The 26,404-nt window shown below is 45.0% G+C and overlaps 1 protein-coding gene across 1 annotated transcript; it reads left to right on the forward strand.

The window, feature by feature from the left end:
- The first annotated feature begins 473 nt into the window (after window positions 1–473).
- Window positions 474–25,994, forward strand: LOC147631698 (DDT domain-containing protein DDR4-like). Its single transcript, XM_086808214.1, has 12 exons — window positions 474–891; window positions 1,140–1,250; window positions 1,372–1,458; window positions 1,580–1,617; window positions 1,701–1,782; window positions 22,191–22,297; window positions 22,389–22,548; window positions 22,638–22,730; window positions 23,147–23,270; window positions 23,558–23,600; window positions 23,706–23,939; window positions 24,048–25,994. The coding sequence occupies exons 1-12, from the start codon at window positions 541–543 to the stop codon at window positions 24,775–24,777; spliced, it is 2,160 nt and encodes a 719-aa protein (XP_086664340.1). The 5' UTR covers window positions 474–540; the 3' UTR covers window positions 24,778–25,994.
- Window positions 25,995–26,404: the final 410 nt, after the last annotated feature.

The following is a 26,404-nucleotide window of genomic DNA, read 5'->3' on the forward strand; positions in this document are numbered from 1 at the left end:
GAGCCCATGTGCAAGAAATCCATCATGAGAGTATTGTCCAAAATGTTTCCTTCTTATCACCTTTGCATCCTTACTAGCTTTCTACTAAAAACAAAAAAAACACATAATGCTCCTCTCCTGTCGCGCCATCACCTCTGGAGTTGCTCTCACCAACTTTAAAAGGACGTACAGTCTTATAGCAACAACGAAATCCAGTAGTAACTGATTTCTATTTTTGCTCCCGAAGACCCATGACAGTTGGGAAAGGGCTTGGTAACCCTTCCTCGAAGGAAATGGGCTCCCGGCTCCCACCGATTGTGCCATGTTTTCCTCTTTGGGAAAGCCTTCTGCTAACGGGACAAAGCCCTCACACCTTTGAAATTGAGAGACGTCCTAAGGAATATTCTACTTTATTAATTTAAGTTTTTGAGAAACTTAATTAATCTAATAATCTGATGCTTCGATATGAGGCAACAATTTTACCTAAAGTGGCGTCTAAGGGCAAATCAGTCCTTTTCTCTCTCTTTTCTCTCCGCCCATCCACGCCCCCCGCCTCCCCCCATGGCCACCGCGAATGGAGACTTCATGACGGACTTGCTCATGCCCCCGGCGGGAGCGGCTTCTGCTGGCGGCCGACCGCATCATCATCAGAAGAGCCAGAACCAGAAGCGACCCCCGCGGGCTTGCACTGCTCGCACGCCCTCACGATTGGCTCCCGTGGCGCCTGCTGTGGAGCGGTCTACCCCTCGAAAGCAACAGCCGCAAAATAGTCATCAGCAGCGTGGCCGGGGCGGCGACGCCGATCCTCCCAACACGCCCATGTTGCTCACTTCTCCGCCCCTTCCTGCTCAGAAGCAGCGCTGGCTCCTGCGAAGCATGTGGGAGCTTGCATCCGTAATCCACTTCCTCAATGTGAGTTATCCCTCACCTCCTCTTCACACCTCTCTCTCTCTCTCTCTCTCTCTCTCTCTTACACGCACACACACACACACGCACACCCCCAAAACCAACCATCAAGATCGTTGACAGTGGAATTTCGCTTGCTGAAACCCGAAGCTAGATCGTGCTTCTGCCCTGAGATCATCTTGGGCTCTTTGTCCTTTGTGAGGCTTTAAATGGGGAGTTCTAATTCACATGGCTGAAGCTTTTGTACGATGCAGGTCTTTCGTCCCATTCTGAACGTTAAACTTGATTTCTCTATGGAGGAACTCGAGAGTGCTCTCTTGATGCCCAACTCGTTGCTGGATAACATTCACATTACTCTGCTAAAGGTGCCCATTCTGTCACACTCTTGAACATGCCTGCATTGGGAGCTATGCTAATGTCTTGCCACATGCAGCTGATGGCTGAGTCATTTTATAGTATTTTCCTCTAAAAAGCTAGTCACTACAGGCTATTCCACCCATTAGCAGAACTCCGATAAATCGAGAAACATGGGTGACAGTCCTTTGTAAGAAGCTGAAAGAATGGTGGCATTGGGTAGGCAATCCTGTACCCTCATCTTCTTGACGGCATCACAACTGCAGCATCTGTCTGCTTAATTGGTTAGTGCCTCACCATTCACAGAGATAATGGATTTGAATTGTTGATTCTACTCCAGGTTGCAGAAGGGCCATTTCCATTGATTCCTTACCATGGGTGAGTCACCTTCATTTTTAGCTCTTCACAGGAAATGCATTTCTAGTTCCTATTCCAGCCTCATTTTGATTTTGTTATGACAGAGAAGAGAACGCAACATATAAAGAGCTGAGTCCAGATGTCCGTGTCATCATTCTGAAAGCTCTGTGTGAAGCTCGTCTTGATGTAAGCAGTTGCTTTTTATTAAATGGTTATGGAAACTGCTTTGTTTGCTTGCTATGCCAATGAGTTACTAAGCACCTGCACAGTTTGGAGCCTCTCTCTCTCTCTCTCTCTCTCAACACACACACACCTTACATACCATTTCCCCAACCCTTGACTAAAAGAGGCTTTATAACGTTTTTGTCTCTGGTCAGTGACTCTTTGCCCTGATTGGTTGCTGTCTCATCTCAACCAGCAGTGCGTTCTGCAAGTGGGGTATTATATGAAACATAACATTGGTTGAAATGAGAATTGATATTGGAGTTGAAAGGGCAATTGATTGAGTATCATTCCTCTGCAGTCACTGACCATTCTCACAAAGCTGATAGTACTGCAAGCTGTGGTCTTTTCAACCCTGAGTTGGTATGTTGGACCGCCGGGATGACCAAAGCATTGTGCATTGCATGTGATAGAGGTACAGGTAGAGGTCCCTCGTTCGATCCTTTTAAAAGTTGGTCTCGGAGAACCACCTAATTGTTAGAAATTGTGCATCTCAATGTATTTGGGGAATGCCTATTTATGAGGTTTTATCCATTTATCTCCTATTTAGTAGGTTGTGGGCTGTTGGCCTGGTCCTAGGGGCAGTCGGCCAACTTCCTAGCATCACTATAAAAGGGGCCCTCCCATATTCACTTGTTATCATCTAACCTATTTGACAGGCACATGTTCTACACCATTTGCTGGCTGATATTGCCATTGTAAAAGCATCTTACTACATAACATGATATTCATCGTCTGATGTCTCTCTGTGTCCTTTGCTTTCCCTCTCTCCTATGTTTTGTTTCCGCATTGTGCAACTTTATCATGGTATCAGTCGCGCCAAGGCGGTGGCGGCGACTTTCCTTATTGCAAGAAGTTCAGCGTTTTGGGAGCAGAAGAAGGCTTGCGTTTTTTGCTACATATGCAGCAAAGAGCTGCGTTTTGTGCAAATTTCTAGGCGGCTGCATTTTTCCTCACCATTTGGCTGCTGCTTTTTCCTGTGGCGAGAATGGTGCGATGATCTTCTCATTCCCCTTGAGCGTAGCCTCGGAAATAGAGTGGGATCCAGAGTCGGTGGCCGCTACCATTCAGGGCCAGGCAGTTGAGCTTTCACATCATCTTCATGATCTCCGCATCATCGACGTTCTTACTCATCTATGGCCTTTGGCCAAGATGGAGCTTGGTGGATCGGCCCATAGAGACCACGAAGGGGAGGTGGTGACCTCCAGCCTGGAGGTGCTGCTTTTTGTGTTCATGCATACCTCTATCGCAGTACCTCTCCCCCCTTCTTATAGATATCTTCATTGTGATCGATGGAGCACGGAGTACGCATACTCCCGTGCTCGGGCAGAGTGGCAGCACATGGAGGGTAGGATCCACGCCCACTTGGCGCGACTTCGCACCAAGACACATTGTGACTATTCCCCGTCTAAACCCGCACCCAAGACTCTTTGAGTGGAGGGTAGTTCCGATAGTTCCGCCTCACACAGAGATTGGTATGAGGATTGTCTCATGGAATATTTAGGGTTTAGGGGGGCCTTAGTGCTTTCAAGGATGAGGTGTTCATAGAGGAGAGCTTCAGCGAGCTATGGTGGGGGGACCTATTGACATTCTTTTCCTCCAGGAGCATCACCTTACGAAGGTGCGCACCCGCTACTGCGGGAAGATTCTACTTGGCGGGGGTCGTACTTTTTGGTCTCCTTCAGGGACGTAGAGAGGAGTATGTCTCTTTGTCAGTGAGCAGCTTCTGCCGTCTGTGTTGACAGGATCAGGAGTCGTAGTTCCAAGATGTGCTCAGTGGGTTACCATTCTGATTGGTGAGGATAGCGTTGGCTTCCTCAACATCTATGCCCCGAATGCTGTTGTAGGTAGAGCTATCTTTTGGAGCTCTGTCCGACAGGCCCTGCCCCAGGCTGATTTTTGGTGCATGGATTGTGACTTCAATATGATTGAGGCAGCAGAGGATAGACTAGGAGGTGGCACGGCCACAGTCTCAGGAGCGGAGTACTCTGCTGGGAGGAGATGATACTGATTCTAGGGGATAGGACCCTTGGCATCTTCTAGAGTTTGGGCGTAGCCCCGGCAGTCTTAGCTTCTCTCGATCGGATAGGCGGAGCACTGGCCCCAATCTCTCGGCTGGACATGTTTTATGTCGACGAGTGGGCTTGTAGCCATGGAAGCATGGTTGGTATTCTGGCAGGCACTACATTTTTAGATCATGCCCCAGTTATTTTGTCCCTAGAGGACCCATGGAGGCATGTCAGGCATGCGAGCTCTAGGATTCCAGAAAGCCTCATTCAGGACCCCAAGATCTGCAGCTGGATCGAGCAAATATGGGCGGGACTGGACTTTTCCTCAGGCTTTGGATCGGTGTTTTCTTCCAAGATGCAACCCGGAGTAGATTGGAGGGATTTCGGGACCAGGAGAGGAGTGTGAGGAGGGGCCTAGCCTCTTTACAGTGTCTTCAGGAGAGTTTCCCAGATAGCCCGTGGATTGAGAGTCAGATTGCTGTCGCCCACATAGAGATTCGGTCCATTGAGGAGAGGAGGGTGGAGTATAGATACCATGCCATGGCTTCATTTTGGACTCAGGCCGGTGACAGAGTTACTAGAGACTTCTTTGAGATAGCTGGCCCCCACAGGCGGAGAGATGATATTTGCAGGCTGCGTGGCCAGGATGGAGCTATTGTCTCTGATCCCGCACATGTGAGAGCCATCGCCACGGATTTCTTTTGATCTATTCTCACTGGTGCCCCATTATCCCCCTAGGTGATGGATGCGTGCGAGAGAGTCTGGAGACACACTAGAGAGGTGGTTCCCCCTCTGCCTTTCGATCTTTCTTATTGACCCCTTTCACTCTAGAGGAGCTAGCGGGAGGCGGAGGCCGTGATGGCATTACCCACGGGAAAATGCCCAGGGGCAGATGGGCTTCCTGTTTCTTTCTTTCTTCACCATTGGACATCATGAAAGGTGGCCTTCGTGTTGCCTTCAATGAGATTATGCTCACAGGTGCCATGCCAGAGAGGCTTACAGAGGACTTGATACATTTGATTCCCAAGGAGGGTGGTGATAGATTGGAGATCTGGCAATGGAGACCCATCACCCTTCTAGGGACGGCCTATAAGATTTTGGCCAATGCCATCAACAAGCGACTTCAGCGTTCTCTCCCAGACTTGATCCACGACACTCAGACTGGTTTTGTTCAGGATTGGAGCATTTTGGACAACATCTTTACCTTTTGGGAGGCGACAGCTTCGGCCAAGATGCAGCAACAAGACCTCATCGTGCTACTCCTAGACTTTGAGAAAGCTTATGACAGGGTGGATTGGAGCTGTATGGAGGGCACAATGAGCCGGATGGGATTCCCCATGGAGTGGATTTGTGGAGTCTCAGGACTTTATTTAGCATCACACAACCAAGTTCTCATTTAGGGAGCCCGAGGCGACAGATTCCCCCTTTCTTGCTCAGTTCGACAGGGCTGTTCTTTGGCACCGTATCTCTTCCTATTTGTTGTCGAGGCCATGAGTAGTTTTCTCTCCACCCAGGAGACCGGACTTCAAGGATTGCGCCTTCCCCTCCGCACGTAGGAGTAGTTGCTGGACTTAGAGTTTAAAGACGACACAGTAGCCTACTTTGCTGGAGATGTTGGGAATCTCCAGAGATTTGCGGAGGCGATAGAGATTTTTTGCCGTGCATGAGGAGCGCAGATCAATTGGCACAAGTCGTGTGGTTTTTGGGTAGGCTCAGCCCTCGCCCTGGCTTGGTGACCAGTTAAGACTTTCTAGTGGATCCCGAGGGGCACTCCAGTCTGCTACCTCGGTTGCCAGGTTGGCATTGATCTCTCTCTTGAGCCGCAGCTGGGTGGCCAAATGGTGACATCCCCCCCGGCTTCTAAACAGCTGTCCGCAAGTGAAAAGCATCCAAATATGTCTGAAGCACATCCGAGCAATCTTTGAAGAACTCTTCATCTACCCATTTAGCATCAATGGGAAGATAGTTCTTAAACTTCACAAGGTAACGCCTCACAACTTTGCCTGCAGCAAGCTTGCGTTCCTTGTGATACACATTCTGCTCTGGCTGCAAGATCTCCTCAAGCTCATCCACTTCTGGTGGATCCTCAATGACCATTTCACTAGGCTCCGGCCCTACATACTTGCGAAGGAGACTCACATGAAAAGCATTGTGTATGTGCCAATGACTAGGTAATGCCAATCTGAAAGCCACTTCATTGATCTTCTCGATCACTCGAAAGGCCCTTAGTACCTGGTTGCAAGCTTAGGATATGCACTCTCTTTGCCAGGCCTCTTTGCAAGTCTTGCTTTCTCAAATTTCAGCAATACCCAATCATTTTCTTTCACATCCAATTGCCTTCTATGCTTGTCGGCAGCCTTTTTATGCTTGTCTTGTGACCTTGCAATGGCTGTCCGCACCTGAGCAAAAGCAATATCCAAGTCTCTTACATACTCATCAGCTGCAAATATCTCATCCTTTGCGCAAAGGATGGGTGACAAAACCACCTTACCATAAACAATCTCAAATGGGGCCTTTCCCGTAGATGCATGTATCGTGTTGTTGTAAACAAATTCCACAAGCGGTAAGTACTTCTCTCCCAGGAAGACTTTTGATCTGCCACATAACATTTCAAGAGATCCAACATGGCTGAATTTGTAGCCTCACTTTGCCCATCCGTTTGAGGGTGATAAGCTGATGAGAAGTCCAATTTGGTGCCCATATTATCAAATAAGGCCCGCCTAAAGAGACTTGTAGTCTTGGGATCTCTATCCCCCACAATGGACTTCGGCATTCCATGATGTTTGAACACTTGTGCAAGATATATTTTAACCATATGCTCAGCTTTGATGGTCTTTTTGACCGGCAAGAAATGAGCTTGCTTGCTAAACCTGTCCACAATTGTCCAAATTGCATCATTACTGTGTTGGGTACGTGGCAAGTCCATAATGAAATCCATTGTAATACTTTCCCATGGCTGCGTGGGAAAGTTGCAATGGCTGAAGCAAACCTGGTGCCCTTTGCCTATCAAATTTGACCTTTTGACAGGTGATACATGCACGTACATGTGCCTCTATGTCCTTCCGCATACCTGGCCAAAAGAAATACGGCTCAATCATGTGCATAGTAGGCATTATGCCTCTATGACCAGCATATGGAGGAGCATGGCACTCATCCAAAACCTTTTGCCTCATGTTAGACACCACACATAGGCAATTATCTTTCATGCGATAACCCTCTTTGATCACATATGAGGCATGTGCATGACCAGCCATCAAATCAGCCCAAATAGTGGCAAAATCAGCATCCGTATGATACAAATCATGCATGGTAGACAAGTCCCCATGAGAGGCAACCGAGATAGCTGCTACATACGGCTTTCGTGACAATGCATCGGCCACTACATTCTTCTTTCCCGGGGTGTGCAAGATCTGAAAATGAAACATAGAGAGGAAATTGGCCATCCTCATATGCTTCTCTGACAACTTAGTTTGAGTAAGAAAATACCTCAAACTCTGGTGATCTGTCTTCACAGTGAAATCAGCCCCAAGAAGGTAATGTTTCCATATAGTAAGTGCATGAATTACAGCCAAGAGCTCTTTCTCATAAATGCCAAGAGATAGCTCTGCATCATGCAATCTACGACTCCCATAAGCCACGGCATGTCCCTCTTGATTAAGGACAGCTCCTATGCAATTTCCAGATGCAGCACATTCCACACAAAAAGGCTTTTGCAAATCCGGAATGATCAACACTGGACCATGAGTAGTTGTATCTTTCAATTTGAGGAATGCATCTCTCTCTACATTAGTCCATTTGAACACGGCCTTCTTCTTTGTCAAATCATGTAAAGGAGAAGCAATCCATGCAAAGTGCCAAATAAACCTGCGGTAGTAAGAGCATAATCCAAGAAAACTACGGATCTCATGCACCGAACTCAATTCGGGCCATTTCTGAATTGCATCAATCTTTGCAGGATCCATTCGTACTCCATCTTTGGACACAATATGCCCAAGATAATGTGTCTCTGACAAGAAGAACTCACTCTTCTTTGCATTTATGAAGAGTTTATGCTTATGGAGCTCTTAAAAAACAATAGCCAAATGAGCTTTATGCTCTTCATCGGTCTTCGAGAAGACTAGGATGTCATCAAAGAAGACACCTGTAAATTTTCTGTACCCACGGAATATGCGATCCATCATTATGTTGAATGTAGTCAGGGCATTTGGAAGACCAAAAGGCATAACAAGATACTCATAAAGCCCAAATGCTGTCCTGAAAGCAGTTTTGTGTACATCCTCAGGCACTACACGCACTTGATGATATCCACTCTTGAGATCAATTCGGCTAAAGCATGCTGATCCATCCAACTTGTCAAGGATGTCGTCTATGCGTGGAATCGGAAACCGATTCTTGATGGTAAGCTTATTCAAAGCTCTATAATCCACACACATACGAAAGGATCCATCCTTCTTTTGAACTAAGAGGACGGGTGAACAATATGGGGAAGAGCTTGGCTGAACCAAAGCCTTCTCAAGAAGCTCATTTACTTGCTTCATGATCTCCTCTTTTTGGGATGCACTTACATGATAGGCTGGCCTATTAGGTGGTGAGCTACCCGGCACAAGATCAATGCAATGATCTTCCGGTCATACAGGTGGTAACTCATTTGGTAACTCATCAGCAAAACAATCATTGTGCTCTTGCAAAAATTTCAGCCTATCATTACTAAGAGTGTTTACATGTACATTATTGTCTTCAACATGATCTCGTACAAAAATCAAGTACGCAAAAACACTCTTTGTCATTACTTTCTTAATTTGTACATGAGATACAAGGGGAACGGTATCACCCTCGTCACCAGTATCAATTACATGTTCTCGGCCTTTATGCATGAAGGTGATCCTGTTAGTCTTGTAAGCCTTACACGGATCAATACGTGTATGCCAAGGCTTTCCAAGCAACACATCACAGCCATTCAAAGGCGCCACAAGAAAATCCTCATGATCCACATAGCCTTGAATGTGTATGCGCAACTTGCCAAAAATAGGCATGACCTGCACTTCTCTACCAACAAAGGTAGCCCCTGCTTCAATTTGAGGATCCATGTCCTCCACTTCAATACCCAAAGCAGTTGCCATCTGAGTGGATATGAAATTTTCAGATGCACAATCATCAAACATGAACAAAGCGGGCTGATCTTTGAGCTGTCTCCAAGCTTTACATACAACCCTATCTTTGCTATCATGTGAAGTGTTGCCCTGCACATCCGGAACCATATGCACATTAGGCTTTGATGCATTTGCATTATCACGCTTCTTCTTGTTTGGGCATGCCTTTGCAATATGCTCGGTGCTACCACTAGTAAAGCATTTCCCCTCACTCATATATTGCTTTTTTTGCTCCGGAGTGAGACCATAGTCTCTCAGTTTGAAGGGACGCTTCTTGGTAGTGTTATTTTCAGCCTTTGGACCATTTTTATCTTGGTTTTGGTCCTTTTTAGGTGGCTGTGCTCTCTTTGCCTTGAAATGAGGGTTTAGCCTTATTGGATCGACTCAATTTGAGTTCCAATTGTTAGGTGGCGGTCGCAGCTGCGATTAATTGGTGTAAGGTATGACCAAGATACATTTGTAGTCCCGCTTTGTACACGGGTTGCAATCCCGATTGAAACCTTCTCTTCCTTTCCGCCTTGGTGACATGCATAAATGGAGACACCTCCAAGAGTACTTTCCAAAACTTTTGTACATATGCATTTACCGATTCCCCCTCATTTTGCTTTACCTAATTCCACTTCATTGTTATCTCATTCAATGCATTGGGTGTCACGTGCACACCATTCAGGTGTACAGTGACATGGCATCATTTTAGCATCATAAACATCATCATGCATTTTATGGACATTTAAATGAATGTTTTCAGCATGTACCACATGGTATGAGTTGGATTCAGCATTGTAGCATCATATTAACCATCTAGACAAAAGCATTGGGGCTTGTGGAGGCAGCCGACAGCATTCAAGTCAGCCGACCAGCCTTTATAGCATTTATGGCATTTATAGTATTTTATGACAGTCGTGAGCATATTCAGAGCTGGCCGACTGCAGCAAACTGGCCGACCTGCATCAGTACCCGCATATAAATAGAAGCGCATCATCACCTATCAGATCATCATCGTTTTAGTGGATGAAGGGACATGTGACATCTGCGTTCCAGTCCTTCATTGCATTCAGTCTAGCATCGCATTCAGCAAAGTGTTCTCCAGCGTTTCTCCTCCAGGAAGCCTTGGGAGCAGCATATTTAGCCATGCATCAGCATTCAGTCCATCATATTCAGCAAACGCATCTATCTCCTCAACGTTTCCTTCGCAGGTATCAGGAGAACATCTGTGTTTTCAGCATCACATCAGCATTGCTTCAGTCCCAACGCCATCCCTTCAGCGTTTCCTTCCCATGAGACAAGGGAAAGACAGTGGGACAGCAGTTCATTCAGCATAACAATATATTCAGCATGTAGGCAGCATATTTAGCATCATAGATCTATTCAGATCTCATTGTAACCGCATTCATCATCTAATATAGCTGCATTGCATTGACACATATTTGTCTATCTCTTAAACATCATTAAGTGCAGTTTAGTTAGACTAAGGTTGTAATTACTACGGTCGAAGACCCCACATGTCACATTGATATCAGAGCGTTACAGGGTAACCAGCCTTAGATCATGTTCATTCCATCAGTCATTCAGTCAGACATCATGCTAATCGCTTCCGCACAGGTAAACCCAGTATAAGATGAAGAGTTGACTATGTACAAGGTTTATTAGTAAGAAACTATGAGTAATATCAAAAATATGAGATATTTTGGGTATCCAAAAATGAGTAAATGCTCACATAAGATGAAGAGTTGAAAATGTACAAGGTTTATTAGTAAAAAACTATGAGCAATATTAAAAATATGAGATATTTTGAGTATAATGATTCAATTTTGACACATATGTAAGGAAGGGGAGTCCCTTAAAGGAGGTGCATACTTCACATGCTTGAATGAGTTTTAAACTAAAAAATAATGTGATATTTTTATCTCTCCTCTCTCTTGAATCAAACCAAATCAAAATGGAACCAAACCGAATAAAAAAGGAACCAAACTAGATAAAATCTTGCAGGCTACCCTTAGGGATTTTCCCTTAGGAATGCATTAGTAACCCATCCATCTGCATTCTTGCACATGGCTTGCATAGCAGACATCTTAGCAGTCAGTCTTGCATCTGCAAGGCATACATGTTTGCCCATGAACTCTCTGGGGAAGAATGACATCCATCATCAAAGGAGGACATAAGTTTTGGGCTTCACCTGGCAGAAGCAGGGGGTTTCTCTTCCACAGAAGATGGAAGTTTGCTCCAACATCGCCTCAGGAGGTTCAGAGCTTGAGGAACGACGGAGATGGTAGGTGAAAGGTTTCCAGAGGCAGGTCAGGGGTGACTCAGGTATTTCCACGCAGTTTAGCAGCATTTACCATTTAGTTCCCGCAGTACATAGAGTCTTGGCTCAAAGGATTTCACTCCTGCAGACGACCTCAGTCTCGGCAGTAGAAGACAGAAGGGGCAGTGGTTCGGAGGAGAAGGATCACCGGAGGAGTCGAAGGTTGCCAGGTATACCACCTAGCAACAGTTTAGCAGCGGGGAATGTCACGTGCACACCATTCAGGTGTACAGTGACATGGCATCATTTTAGCATCATAAACATCATCAGGCATTTTATGGATATTTAAATGAATGTTTTCAGCATGTACCACACGGTATGAGTTGGATTCAGTATTGTAGCATCATATTAACCATCTAGACAAAAGCATTGGGGCTTGTGGAGGCAGCCGACAACATTCAAGTCAGCCGACCAGCCTTTATAGCATTTATGGCATTTATAGTATTTTATGGCAGTCGTGAGCATATTCAGAGCTGGCCGACTGCAGCAAACTGGCCGACTTGCATCAGTACCCGCATATAAATAGAAGCGCATCATCACCTATCAGATCATCAGCGTTTTAGTGGATGAAGGGGCGTCTGACATCTGCGTTCTAGTACTTCATCGCATTCAGTCCAGCATTGCATTCAACAGAGCATTCAACAAAGTGTTCTCCAGCGTTTCTCCTCCAGGAAGCCTTGGGAGCAGCATATTCAGCCACGCACCAGCATTCAGTCCATCATATTCAGCAAACGCATCGCATTGCTTCAGTCCCAAAGCCATCCCTTCAGCGTTTCCTTCCCATGAGACAAGGGAAAGACAGTGGGACAGCAGTTCATTCAGCATAACAATATATTCAGCATATAGGGAGCATATTCAGCATCATAGATCTATTCAGATCTCATTGTAACCGCATTCATCATCTAATATAGCTGCATTGCATTGACACATATTTGTCTATCTCTTAAACATCATTAAGTGCAGTTTAGTTAGACTAAGGTTGTGATTACTACGGTCGAAGATCCCACATGTCACATTGGGAGGCAAGAATTGAGCATAGAACCTCTCCATGAACTCTTCCCATGATCTAACAGGATTCGGTGAGAGCTTCTCCGTGAGCCACCAATGGGCAGCAATGCCTTTCATGAACATACTTACATGCTGGATCATGGATTTCTGAGTGAAATCCTCATCACTGAAAGCAATATCAAACTGGGCAATAAAAGCAAGTGCCTTTGATGCATCATATTCCCCATGATATGTGTCAAACTTCACAGATTTGTCTCCGGCTTGGAAGTCACGAGACTTTGATGCATGTGTGTGCATCTCAATATGTTTTCCCCCATGTTTGTCCATTGGGACAGCCCCTGTGACTGGTATCATTTTTGGACCAAGGCATAGATACATGTGCCTTGTAAGCATGAGGCATGGCTGGCCCCTCAACATGCATTGATACATTTTCAGCCATAACTTCTCTCTCACGAGCACACTCGAAGGCATGAGTGGCATGAGAGATACGTGGAATACTTGTACCAACAGAAAATTGCAGCCCATGTTGCATGTGTTGTGCATGCACATTTTCAGCCGGCAATGGCATTTGACATACATTTTGACCACTGCCATAAACATTGTATCCTTCACGGGCTACATGAGGTATTCCTGCATGGCGTGAAGTCACTGATTATTCCTCTCCCATAGCATGGAGATTTATCCTCTTAGATATAAGTTCTTGTTCGGGCACCAATGGGGGTTCCAAGACATGTGGAATGGTTGCCTTTTCTACATAGGCATCCTCGGTACGAGCCAAGTATGCACGTGCTGCATCCCTCGGTTGCATGTGCAACTCTTGAGCAATCATTGCCATTGCATGATCCATAAGAGATTCAGCTTTCTTGGCCTTCAAACGGTCATGTATCAATGGATCCTCGCGGCGATAGAGATTCAATTCTTGTTGTGCATGGAGAAGAGCCTGCATACGAGTAAGTTCAGCCCTCAAGACTATGGACTCTTCTTCTTGCATCTTCTCTTTGCCACGGGACGGCTGTCCCATATATTCATGTTCCCTATTGTGCACCACGAGAGTTTGCTCATCCTGTAAAGCATTGGAGGCATGCATTTCATTGTCCCTGCAGGGAACCTTGGGAAAGCTTCCCCTATGGTTCAACTTGAGAAAGGAAGGTTGAAATTAGGGTTTTCAGCAAAAAGGCCAGAAATTACAGTAAAAATGAGAGCTGTTTTGTTGAATTTCAGTCATTGGGAGTGAGTAGGAGAGTGATTAGCACTTGGAAACACTCTTGGAAGCTTGGAAAACACCCTAGCAAGTTGGGTATGGCTATGGAGAGCTTGGAAATGGAGAGAAATGGTGGAAAAACAGAGTTTTCAGCCTCCCAAAATCTTCATGAGGAGAAAACTCGAATTTTCTCTTAATAAGTAAGTGAATTGGGGTCGAATCAGGTGAAGGGACATGGGGAGATGCCCATTTTATGAGTAAAAGGGGAGGATCAGGTCCTGGACATTGAGTCTTGTCCGCCTCGGGACTTCAGTGAGTGTGAACTTGGAAGCGGTCATAATTCATAAGTGACTTTTGGGCGCCCAAACTTTAATGAAGGGTTAGGTCATGTGGGAGACATACACAGAGAAGCAAGGGAGAGAGAGAGAGAGAGAGTTGTGGGGATAAGTCAACTCATGAGGCATGAGTGTGTGACTCCCCTATCACACATGTATATTGCACTAGTACACATAGTGCACTTAGTACATTAAAAGTACTAAGTGTACTATGTACTATAACTTATGGGCTTGTACACACTATAAGGGTGGGCATAACGCCTTTACCCCAACAACCTCCCACTTAAAGGCAAAGTGCCCTTAAGTAAAGGAAAAGAAAAAATCAGCATGTACATGATAATATACAAGGCCATATCAAGGCTGAAACTGGCCTCATCCAATGCCCATCAAGTGTCTGCAATGAGCAAACCGCTCCGGAGGCAAACTCTTTGTCAACAGATTAGCCGGGTTGTCATCCGTATGAATCTTAACAAGCTGAATTTGCTTGTTCTCTATCACCTCTCTGATGAAGTGATACTTCACATCCACATGCTTCGTCTTTGCATGAAAGACAGGATTCTTTGCCAACTGGATGGCACTTTGACTGTCACAATGCAACAATGGAATATCCCCTGTATATCCCAAATCAACCACTAACCGAGATAGCCATAATGCCTCCTTGCAAGCCTCTGTGGCTGCAATATACTCGGCCTCTGTAGTAGATAAGGCTGTGCACTTCTGCATCCTGGATATCCATGACACAGCACCTCCTGTGAATGTAAATACATAACCGGTAGTAGACTTCCGGTTATCTGGATGACCGGCATAATCCGAATCCGTGTAACCATGCACTAATGCATCCTGTTTGCCAAAGCAAATGCACATATCCTGTGTGCCCTTCAGGTATCTCATGACACCTTTCACTGCTTCCCAATGCTTCTTGCCAGGGTTAGCCATGTATCTAGAAACCACTCCCACTGCAAATGCAATGTGCCTAGTAGCAACCATGGCATACATGAGACTGCCACAAGCTGAAGCATACGGAATCTTGGCCATATCAGCCCTGTCTCTATCTGACTGTGGGCTGTCCATAGCACTGAGTTTCACATATGGAGGCAAAGGAGTACTAGTCTTCTTCCCCCCGTCCATATTGAACCTCTGCAAGACTTTGCCAATGTATTCCTTTTGAGACAAATACAACACATGCTGATTTCTGTCCCGAAGTATCCGCATACCCAAGATGTGATTTGCATCACCCAAATCCTTCATATCAAAGGTTTGATGCAGCCTCTGCTTCAAGGCATCCATCTCCTTACGAGATTTCCCGCCAATCAACATATCATCAACATACAAGATGAGAATCAATAGACTGCCATCCAAAGCTTTCTTGGTGTACAACCAGTGATCTATGTCACTTCTCCTGAATTTCTGTGATTTCATGAATGTATCAAATTTATGATACCATTCTCTTGGTGCCTGTTTGAGCCCATAAAGACTCTTTTTCAGCTTGCATACAAGCTTCTCGTTTCCACTTACTGCATAACCCTCTGGCTGCTGCATATAGATCTCCTCATGGAGATCACCGTGAAGAAAAGCAGTCTTCACATCCATCTGGATCAAGTCCAGATCATCATGCGCAACCAAAGCCAACACAGCTCTAAGTGTGGTCATTTTGACCACTGGAGAGAAGATCTCATCAAAGTCCACACCATATTCCTGCTTGAAGCCCTTAGCCACTAACCTGGCTTTGTATCTTGGCTTTGCATCTGGTGCAACTTTGAGCCTGTATACCCACTTGCATGGCAAAACCTTCTTGCCTGCAGGCAAAGGCACCAACTTCCAAGTTCCATTTTATGCAGAGAATCCATCTCTGACTTCATGGCACGCTCCCAAAGAACCTTGTCTGCCCTCTGTAAAGCCTCCTTGTAACATGAGGGCTCCCCACAGTCAGTGAGCATCAAGTAGTCAACCCCTGGAACAAACCTGTCAGGGGCTCTGGAGGGTCTTGTGGACCTCCGTACCCAATGACCATCATTTGCAGGTTGCTGTCCAGCCTGCATATCACCCATTGGTGGCTCCTGTTCCATGCCATAAGGCTGAAATATCATGCCCGGTATCTCCTCCAACTGTGGTATATCCATAGGGATATCTTCTGCCATATCTGGCTGTCATTTGGACCATTTTCAGCACCATTTAAGGGCTGGTTTTCGTGCTGTAATGGTTGATTTACAGCCCTTTGTTGTTGTCCATGATGTCCATCATCATCAAAGATGACTCTGCCAGGCTCCTGTTGCCTTGCAGGCTCCTTATACATGCATGTTTCATCAAAAATGACATCATTGCTGCGTATGATCTTTCTATTCATGGGATCCCAAAGTCTATACCCCATTTCACCTCTGTCACCATATCCTAGGAATATGCATTTGTGAGACTTAAGATCAAGTTTGGTGCGCATTTCCCTGCATATGTGCACGTACGCAACGCAACCAAACACTCTCAAGTGCTTGAATGACGGAGGCTTCCCTGTCCATACTTCTTCTGGCACTTTCCCACCAAGCCTCGTGTTAGGTGACCTGTTTATAAGGTGAACGGCTGTCATAACAGCTTCAGCCCAAAAACCATGAGGTAATGCAGCATGTGACAACATAGAACGGACCTTCTCCTGAATGGTCCTGTTCATCCTCTCTGCTGTCCCGTTTTGTGGAGGATCATAAGGAGTAGAGAGCTCCCTCTTGATGCCTTTAGCATCACAAAAGTCCTGAAACTGTTTGGACATATACTCTCCACCATTGTCGGAACGCAAAGCCTTCAGTGTTTTGCCAGTTGGGTTCTCAACAAGAGCAACAAACTTCTCAAACACTAAGAATGTATCACTCTTCAAACGAAGAGGATAAACCCACACCTTGCGTGTGGCATCATCAATAAAAGACACAAAATATTTTGCCCTCCCAAAGAAAGCTGAGGCATCTCACATACATCTGTATGCACAAGCTCTAACTGACCATCTTTCTGTCCAAGAGCTTTCTTGTGTGGGCACTGTAGTTGCCTACCATATATACAATGCTCACAAAATTGAAAACTTGAAAACTTTAGAGAAGGCAAGTAACCCAAACGAGACAATTGCTCCATTCCCTTGACACTCATGTGTCCCAACCGGCTATGCCACATAGAGATTTCCGGCAGCTCGGTTGCATTTACATTAGCATGGTGACAAACACCTGCATGCATAAAGTAAAGAGTGTCCACCTTAGAGCCTCTGGCAACAACCAGTGAGCCCTTACTAATCTTCCACTTTCCACTACCAAATGTGGTAACATAATCAGCATCATCAAGCTGTCCAGTAGAAAGCAAATTCTTCTTGATCTCAGGCACATGCCTGACATCATGGAGCATAAGCTGTGAGCCATCTAAAAACACAAGCCTCACATCACCTCTGCCAAGAATCTTGCATGCATGGTTATCACCCAAATAAACCACTCCTTCATTGCCAGCAGTGTACGTGACAAACAAGTCTCTGCAACCTGTGACATGAAAGGAGGCACCTGAATCAATGATCCATGAGTGCATACCATGACCACCTGTAAGAAGTGAATGGGCATCAAGTGAAGAAGTAAATAGGACCTCATCCTCACTGCCACCTGCATGTGACACATTGATTTCTTCAATCTTGACTCCACTTTTGCCCTTTGGCTTTACATCTTTGGCTTCATCCTTCTCTTTGTCTTTGCCTTTTCCCTTTTCTTTTTGATCATTTTTCCATTTGTAGCATTGCTTTTTAATGTGTCCCTTTTTGCCACAATAATGGCATTCCAAATCCTTTTTGGAGCGAGACTTGCTCCTTCCCCGTTCTTGGCTTTTACCCCTTTGTTGGGATCTCCCACGTGCATTCATTGCATTGGACTTTCCAACAGAGTTGTTTTTTCTGTTCATCTCTTCTTGAAGAAGAGCACCCTCAACATCTGCATATGACAGCATAGCATTCGAATTGCTAGTGGCTGTCCTGAATGTGTCCCAACTCTCTGGCAAAGTGCATAACAGAAAAGTGGCTTTGAACTCATCGTCCATTGCCAACTTTTGATTAATGACCTGGCTGACAATACCATTAAACTCATTTAGATGGGCTGTCATAGACGCCCCTTCCTTCATTTGAAGACCTATGAGTTTCTTCAACCAATACACTTTGCTTGAGGCACTTTGTTGGGCATACAAGTCCTACAATCTCTGCCACATTCCCCAAGCTGTCTTCTCTTCACGAATGCTGAAAAGTAATGAGTCTGACACAGACAACATGATAGTAGATCTTGCCAGCTCATCCATATCTTCCCACTCTTCAGCTGTAAGAGAAGCGGGCATTACACCCCTTTCTTTGATAGGTTTGTGCAGCTTTTTCTGGAGCAACACATTGTAGCACTGGGTTTGCCAAATATCATAATTATGCGAGCCTTCAAGCTTCTTGATGTGAAGCAATGAAGAGCTCTCACCTGTGGTTGCCATAGCAAAATGCAACCTTTAATGCCTGACTCCCTGCAAATGTGCAAACACTGCACCCAAGATGTGCAAACACTGCACCCAAAGCACACAAAGTGCTCACAAATGTTCTCCCAAGCTTTATCTCCCACTGCGGAAGCAAGAATGCAACTTTTCTCCCACTTTATGTGATGAAAACACCAAAATCTGATTGCTGCAGATTTTGGACAGCACCTTAAATGTGCTCTTTTGCCCTTCCAAAGTACTGTACAGCAGTACTAAGTGCTCACAAATGATGTACCAAACCTGTACCGGCAAGTACAGCAGCTGAAATTGAACCTTTTGGTCACTCAAAACGGTGTACAACCATGCCAAAACATGCACAAAGCTGTGCCAAATCTGTACCAGCAGGTACAATAGCAATAAATGCTCTCCTGGCTGTCCAAATGAGTGAAAATCAGACTTTTACAGTCCTGTACACTGCATACAACAGTTCCAAACAGAAATTGGGCAAAAGCCCCTTGACTGCAAGCTGATTTTTGAGGATTCAAGGCATAAATGTCTTGCCTGCTGCTTTGCCAAGCTCAACAAGCATAAAAACTTGAAAAGCCCCTTGATTTAAGATCAATTTCTGATCATACATGGTACATTGACGCACATGAAGGCATCCAGAGTGTTCACGATGCTTCCTCTTGGCCACATATACATCAAATGCATGAAAGCCCCTTGATTTACAGGCACATTGAGTGCTTGTAAGGCATCAACACATTATCCACAGCATCAAATGCGATTGCCTGCATGCAAATCAACCAAATCGGCACAAAAGCCCCTTGATTTGCACTGCAATTTGCTGCAATTTTGCCCAAATGTGCGATTTTTCACATCATACAGCATGTATGAGTGCTTAATTGCACAATTACATCAAAAGCCCCAAATTTCGACATTCAATTTCTTGCAAATTGATCCTGATTGTGACCAATGTCCTGCAAATTGATCCTGATTGTGACCAATTTCACCCAATTTTGTCAATTTTGCTCAAAAATTGAGCAATTGGGCACCTGTATCTGCTCAATTGTTGATTGTACTTGCTCAATTGCAAATCCCAAAAAAAAATTGAGGAAAATACCTTGTAATTTTCTGATTTTTCTCCAATTTGCAGGCTGTTGCAGGAAAAGAGTGCAGAAAGGGGAACTCCTCAGGCGCTGCTGTATAGATGATGCTGCTGCTGATGCTCCTGCAGCTGTGCAGGTAGGGACAGCTCTTGTTGTGATGTTGATTCTGTAGTGGGGCTTGGGCTGGTGTCGTACCGGAGTCTACTATCGTCCCCCCGTTGCCTTGCCCGTCGATTCTCCACACGTCCGCCGGAATGGTCAGCACCACGCCGCCCACCTTCACCTCCTCTACGCCCACGTAGTAGAACGTCTCCGCAAATGGGTTCTGTACCAAGGGCGTGTACTGCGGCGGGGTTTCGAAGGCCGACTCGCCGAAGGCTAGCGAGCCAGTGATGGACGACGGGCCGAAGAAGTCCGCTAGGCAGTAGGAGAATTTGTCCGCTTCACGCCCGCCTGACGTATTCGCCTAGCTTCGCCTAGCACCGCATACACGTCGACGGGCTCCCTTCGCTACTGGCCAGGCGTCGAGCGAGAGCCTTCGCTTGCGTATCGTACTCGCTCACGTCGTGTTCGCCTGGCTGCTTAGCCTACTGTTGACGCTACACGCGACTTGGGCTGGCCTGTTGGGCAGCGTAGGCTACTTGCTGCTGCCGCCTAGCGCTGGCGCTACACGCAAGGGGGGTGGTGATGCTGCTTTCGTTCACGCCCAGCACTGAGCTAACACAGGTTCACGCCCAGCACTGAGCTTACACAGGCTTTCTTTGCTCGATCAAACAGAGAGGACAGGCCTGCTCCAGCTTCAGCTTCAGCTACGCGTTTCTGAAGAAACTCAGCGTCAACCCCTAGTCGGCCTGCAGGCTCTGATACCAGTTGATGGGAGAATTAGGGTTAGGTCATGTGGGAGACATACACAGAGAAGCAAGGGAGAGAGAGAGAGAGAGAGAGAGTTGTGGGGATAAGTCAACTCATGAGGCATGAGTGTGTGACTCCCCTATCACACATGTATATTGCACTAGTACACATAGTGCACTTAGTACATTAAAAGTACTAAGTGTACTATGTACTATAACTTATGGGCTTGTACACACTATAAGGGTGGGCATAACGCCTTTACCCCAACAACTTATAAATATTGGCTAAGTCCTAAGGGCTATTTGAGCCTAGATTGGGTAATACTTACCACCTGTTCACATGCCACACAACCATGTCAGCAGACAGTTTCACACGCAGGGTTCACGGGCGGGCGTCCCCTAGCCCGGAACTACACATAGGTCATACAGGCATGAAAGCCAAAAAGACCATATACAAGGGAGACTACTAGAGTGTTCACTATGTTCAGTGTGAACATAGTTAAACATCTAAAAACAATCTGTAAAAAGAGCATACAGAGATGAGTCAATCTCATGAAGAGAGAGACAGTCATATAAAGATTGCTGAAGAGAGGAACGGAAGAATGAGTAAGTATCCAAATGAGGCCCAGCAAAAACTATCCTGTTGCGAGACTGCCAGGTAGTCCATAAAGTCCAATAGCGAACCCAATCAAAGAAGACTTTATAAGATCTAAGGGGTGAAGGGAGAAGACCGAAGATCCAAAAGTATTTCCCAAAGGGTGCCTGTCGGAAGCGGGCTCTCAAACGTGCAGCAATCCGATCCAATAAAGTCCTGGTGAGAGGACAACTCCACAAAAGATGAAAGACTGTCTCTTGAGAAGCACCACAACTATGACAAGTTGAAGGTGCCAAAAGTCGCCTAGCCAAGAAAAGGCCGACCGGCAAGACTCCAATCAAGCATCTCCATAAAAAAAGTCTACTTTTCAAAGGAAGACTGCATTTCCAAAGAGAATGAAGCCGTTGTTTCCACCAAGCCTGACTTTTATGAAGATGCCAAATCTGATTTGCATGTTCTTGAACCCAAGAGGCAGGCAACAAGAGATGATATATCGAATGAACCGAAAGTTCAGCCATTGATAAAGGGCCTCGTGCAGGTTGTTCTCTTTTAAGGCTCCAATCAACCAAACGATCAGAGCAATCCAAATCTGCAATTGGTTCAAAAGGAGCAAGAAGCTCTCGAATAAGCTGCCAGAGTGATCTATAATGCATCCCCAGACCAAATTTCATGGCGGCAACCACAAAAGAAAGCACATGGCCACCAGCATCCAAAACATCATCAATAAGATAAACTCCTTTCTTTGAAAGGAAATATGCCTTCCTAGGCTCACGTAGAGCCAAGGGTTACACACACACACACACACACACACACACACACACACACACCAAAGGGCGAGCTGTCGAAGGCTTCCAGCAGATAATGAGCAAAGGTGACTCGAGCAGGGCACACGGCCACCTAGCACTGGTGCGAGCAGGACACGCACACATGCGCGCGCGTGCACACACACACACACACATGGGGTTGCTGGGGGTGCAGAGCGGGAAATAATTCCACCGCTGAAGATCACGTCCTTTCACCTATTTGGGTGTTCTCTTGTGAAGAGTTTGTAATTGCTGAGATTGAGTAATTCTTTCAGTTTACCATTTCTCTTGGAATGACAAGAAATCAACAACAATTAATCAATGATTTTTAATTCCCAAGTAATCTTTGCTCCCAAGGATCAAAGCACGAGCGATCATATTTTTGGAGGGTTTTTTGTTGTTGAAAATATGGCAAGTACTAAAAGAAAATGAGTACTCGCTTGAAAAACCTGTAGTAATCATCATTGAAATATGTGATCAAGAGCGAAAGAAGAGCATTTTCTTTTATTGTATAAAATGCTTCATATGTTGAAATGTTTTCCAATTTTGGTTTGCAGCAAGATGATATGCGCACATTCATTGATGAGATGTTAAAGCAAGGGGCTCCCTTCTCCAGCATTAGGAAGGAGAGGACTGGCAATGATATGCAAGGGACAACATATTGGTAAGGTTCTTACAACCCACCCTTGCAGCTTAAAAAGCTGCTTCAAGCTAGGGTTAATGAACATATTTTCTGACTAGACTCTGCTTTGTAGGTATGAGAATGATTCTGTTGCTGGGCAGAGATTATACAGGGAGCTGCGGAGGTCTGATAATAAAGACAAGCCTAAGCTTCGGGGCCGCTTAGTGCCCCCTCCAACTACACATCACTGGGAGACTCTGGCAACAAACTTGGATGAATTCCAAACTGTTGCGGTATGCATTGGAATTTTTAAAAGTTTGTATATATATTTTTTTGAATTCGGCTGAGACATTATGATTAACTTGTCTGCTTTACCATGCAGGATAAACTTTGTTCAAGTAGGAACAGGATGGAGGTTGCAATCGGCAAGAGAATAAACAATGATATTGTTCCTGATCTGAAGGACCTGCATAAGGTATTTGGTTTTCAAGGCCATGGATATCGTTTCACATGCAGGGTCCTAGGGCATGTCCTTGGGACAATTCAAGACTTGAGCAGCCACAGGCTTGTAGCCCAGTGGTGAGGCCAGATTGTGCCAATGCATGGGCTCAAGTTCGGACCCTTCGTGGTCTATGACCATGAGTGCACTATAAATACTTATATATTACTCCCAAAATGAAAAAAAAAAATCAAAACTTGACCTAGTAGGAGACACAATAATAAAGTTTGGCACTTTGGCTCAGTCCGAACAGAAAAGATCAGTTTTAAAATAAAAAACATACTCCATATGGATGCAAGGGTACACGTAACCGTACTTTTCTAACCATGATGTTAAAGGCAGCGGGGAAAAGCTAGCTTTATCTGATGAGACAGCTTCCTTTTTGGTAACAGAAAAAAGAACGTGCTCTGAAGAAGCAGCAAAGGCAGGCGCTTCTTCTTGATAGCTATTTCAATACTGAGGGTTTAGCTGCTGGTCGGCCAAAGCGTGAACGCAAGCCTGTCACTTATACTTTTGGTAACGACTATTCTTTAGTGTTGGCCTGATGTTGTCTTCCATGTTTAATCGTTCTTTTTGTTTGGTGAGGTTAGCTGAATATGTTGAAGGTTGATAAGTGGAAAAATTCATGGGAAAGGAGTGGGTTTGCTTAGGCCCCCAATGGCTGGTTGGTGTTCATGAATGCTGTGGGTGGTCCTCAGGCTGAGCCGACCAGCCGACGGCACACCTCCCTCGCATCTTGTACGTTTTTTCTTGGCTTGCAATTAATAATTTGCTTCACTGACAAGCAAATGCAATACATGCAGATGATTATGACAAATCAATCAGCGAAGCAATCAAGATTACCAAGTATGTGTACTGTGTCAACATTTGTTGGCTTGTTGGATAGTTTTTTCTATTTGGCAAGATCTCAAGCTTGTGCTGATTTCTTGTCTGATTTGTTTGGTATTACAGGAGGCAGCATGCATCTCCAGAGTCCTTGGTAGCAGAGGACAATAAATCATTCAATGGTGCCATTAGACAGCAGTCAGACGAGGAAGTGGACGTAAAACTTTCAGAAGATCAACCTGTGACCAAGACTGCAAGTCAGTCAAAGCTCATTGAAACCATAAGTCAGCCGAAGCTCATTGTTGAGACTGCCACTCATTCTTCCAAATCAGACTTCTCCGGTGATGGGCAATATGGCAGGTCTTTGAATATTTTGATTGCTTCTTTGACCCAGCATTAGAAGTGTGATTTTTTAATTTATGAGAAACTGATTTGCATCTCACGCTTTTAAGGAATGCCTTGTGACAGGGGTAGACGTCACCGCAGGCCTCAAAGGTATGTGGAGAGTGAATTTGATGATGTGTCAGAGGATGAGGCTGATGCCTCTAGTGAAGATGATATTGAAGGGGAGGCAGTATATGATGATTCCTACATGCCAAAAAAGAAGAGGAGACTAGCAGGTAGTTCAGATGGAGATGATGAATATCGGGGAGAAGAGGAGGAGGAAGAAGAAGAAGAAGAAGAGGATGGTGATGAGGATCTTTATATGGGATCTAGTGATGAAGAAGGCGAATATGTTTGGGAAGAACGTTACACTAAGCATGCAGGAAGAGGCAGAAGAAGAGGAAAACTGAAGGCCGTTGAGGAACTCCAAAGGGGCCTCCGACGGAGCCAAAGAGCTACCAGAAGCCATGTTGATTATAGCAAATACGAGGACAGTGACATGGAGGGCGATGAGTATATGGGTGATACAAACTGTGACAGGGTGGCGAACTTGGCAAACAGCTGTGAGAACATCAGGGACAGTGGCGTACCAGAGGCAGGTTGTACTGTGGGTGATGGGCAGCCAGGGGACAGCAATGACCTGGCAGAAGGGGTGCATGATTCTAAGGACATTCAGATAAGTGAGGCTACACAGAGAACAATGAATGGGATAAATTATGAGCCACTGGCTGATATCAAACCTGAAATTAAGTTGCCTAGATTCTTGGATCTGAATGTTGCTGCTTCTGTGGGAGCTGGACAGGATGATAGCTAAGCTGATTGCAGCAGGGGTCAAAATCAGTTATCACCATATTTGGTGGCAAAATATGAGAACATTGGTGATGATGGGTCTACCTGCGATAGCCCTGAAACATTATGATGTTGGCCAAGAAGATGAGAAAACGAAGCTTTGATTGTTCTGGTTAAAAAAACAGAAGCTTTGACTGCTGCTATGCCTATACAAATAGCTGCTGTATCCTGAGTGTCTTCTTGACCAAGGGTTGAGCTCTGTTAATGCCCACATTGGATCCAAGAAACTGAATTGAAAGTCAGATTTGCATTAAGGTTCCCAGTGGAGTGGAAATCTTTTGATGGCTAAATTGAGGCCTTTGAAGCTCAGTAGTGATTAGTAGTCCTGCTTTATATGGCTTGCTGGGAATACAAGGCAGACATAAAATTCTTGCCACAAAATTGTTCAACTGTGTTAGAAGCATGCTGCTGGTAAAGTGACTCTTTTGAAGGTCAGTTGGGATGGAATATTATGGGCCTGTATCCATCATCCTGCTAATGCTATACACTGTTTGTTCTCCATGTACGACAAGGACACTTTCCTGCTAAATTTTTTTGTGTATATGTAGAGGACGGATTTTGCATCTTTTCAGAACGGTGTGGATCTTGCACAAATGTTACTCATGTGCTTGTTCAGATCCATAGCTTGAGACACTTAGCAAAGCTTGGAGTATCTCCTTTTGTGAAGATTGAAGTGGAGGAAGAGGGAGAATGGCAGTGTGAGGCCAGCGTTTATCGACATGTTGGTTGGATGCTGTTTTTCAAGACCCTCACATGAAGCATTTTTCATTTTAAATACTCAAGGTGGGTTCAGATTGTGCACCTGTGCCTTCCACCCAGAGAATCACAGATCTACAATCAATGGATCATGGGACAAGCTACCTGGTGAGGGTTTGGCTAGAGAGAGAAACAGAGAGCTACCATAAATTGCACAGCATGGAGATTAAAGTCACGATCTGCTGCTTTTAATGGTTTTTGCTCTTATGTGAACTGATGGAATGAATTGCTCCTCTTGAGGTGGCCACATTGAACTAGAAATGTGGCTTCAAAGGCTACCTCCACATGACTTGTGCATATGTTCTCGCAAACGACTGGGTGCTATCTGATGGAATGTGTACTCAACTTATCCATTAGAAAAGGCACAAGGTTTCTCCACCTTGCTATCATTCCAAAAGAGCACAATGCAAGATCTTTTACTCTCAATTTTCTTCAACCTTAAAACTTCATCTTATTTTGAAAGTGGAGCGTACAAAAATTAATCATGAAATTTTCGAGTAGTTAATAATGGGTAGCAAACCTAACTATTTTTGCATCACATCTTGAGTGCTTTTCTTTGCTGCTTGTGAAAGTTAATTGGAAGAATTAGTATATGGCATATTTTGCATCTCCCAATCTCTTGACACCAACACATCAACATTGAAGGAGAACATGTATCCCACTTGAATTACGTGAACTACATGAAGGAAAAGATCGATAAAATTTAAAAGATCTGATCGTTTCATGTTATTTAGTGAATACAAGGATCAACGTCTCATTTTGGTAGTTTTTACCATTCACAAAAGTAATGGACTATGAATAACAATTGTTGTGTGTTTGAATTAATCTTTCCAAGA

This window comes from Cibotium barometz, chromosome 14 (genome assembly GCF_041138505.1).
Source record: "Cibotium barometz isolate CiBa-2024 chromosome 14, ASM4113850v1, whole genome shotgun sequence".
NCBI lineage: Eukaryota > Viridiplantae > Streptophyta > Polypodiopsida > Cyatheales > Cibotiaceae > Cibotium > Cibotium barometz.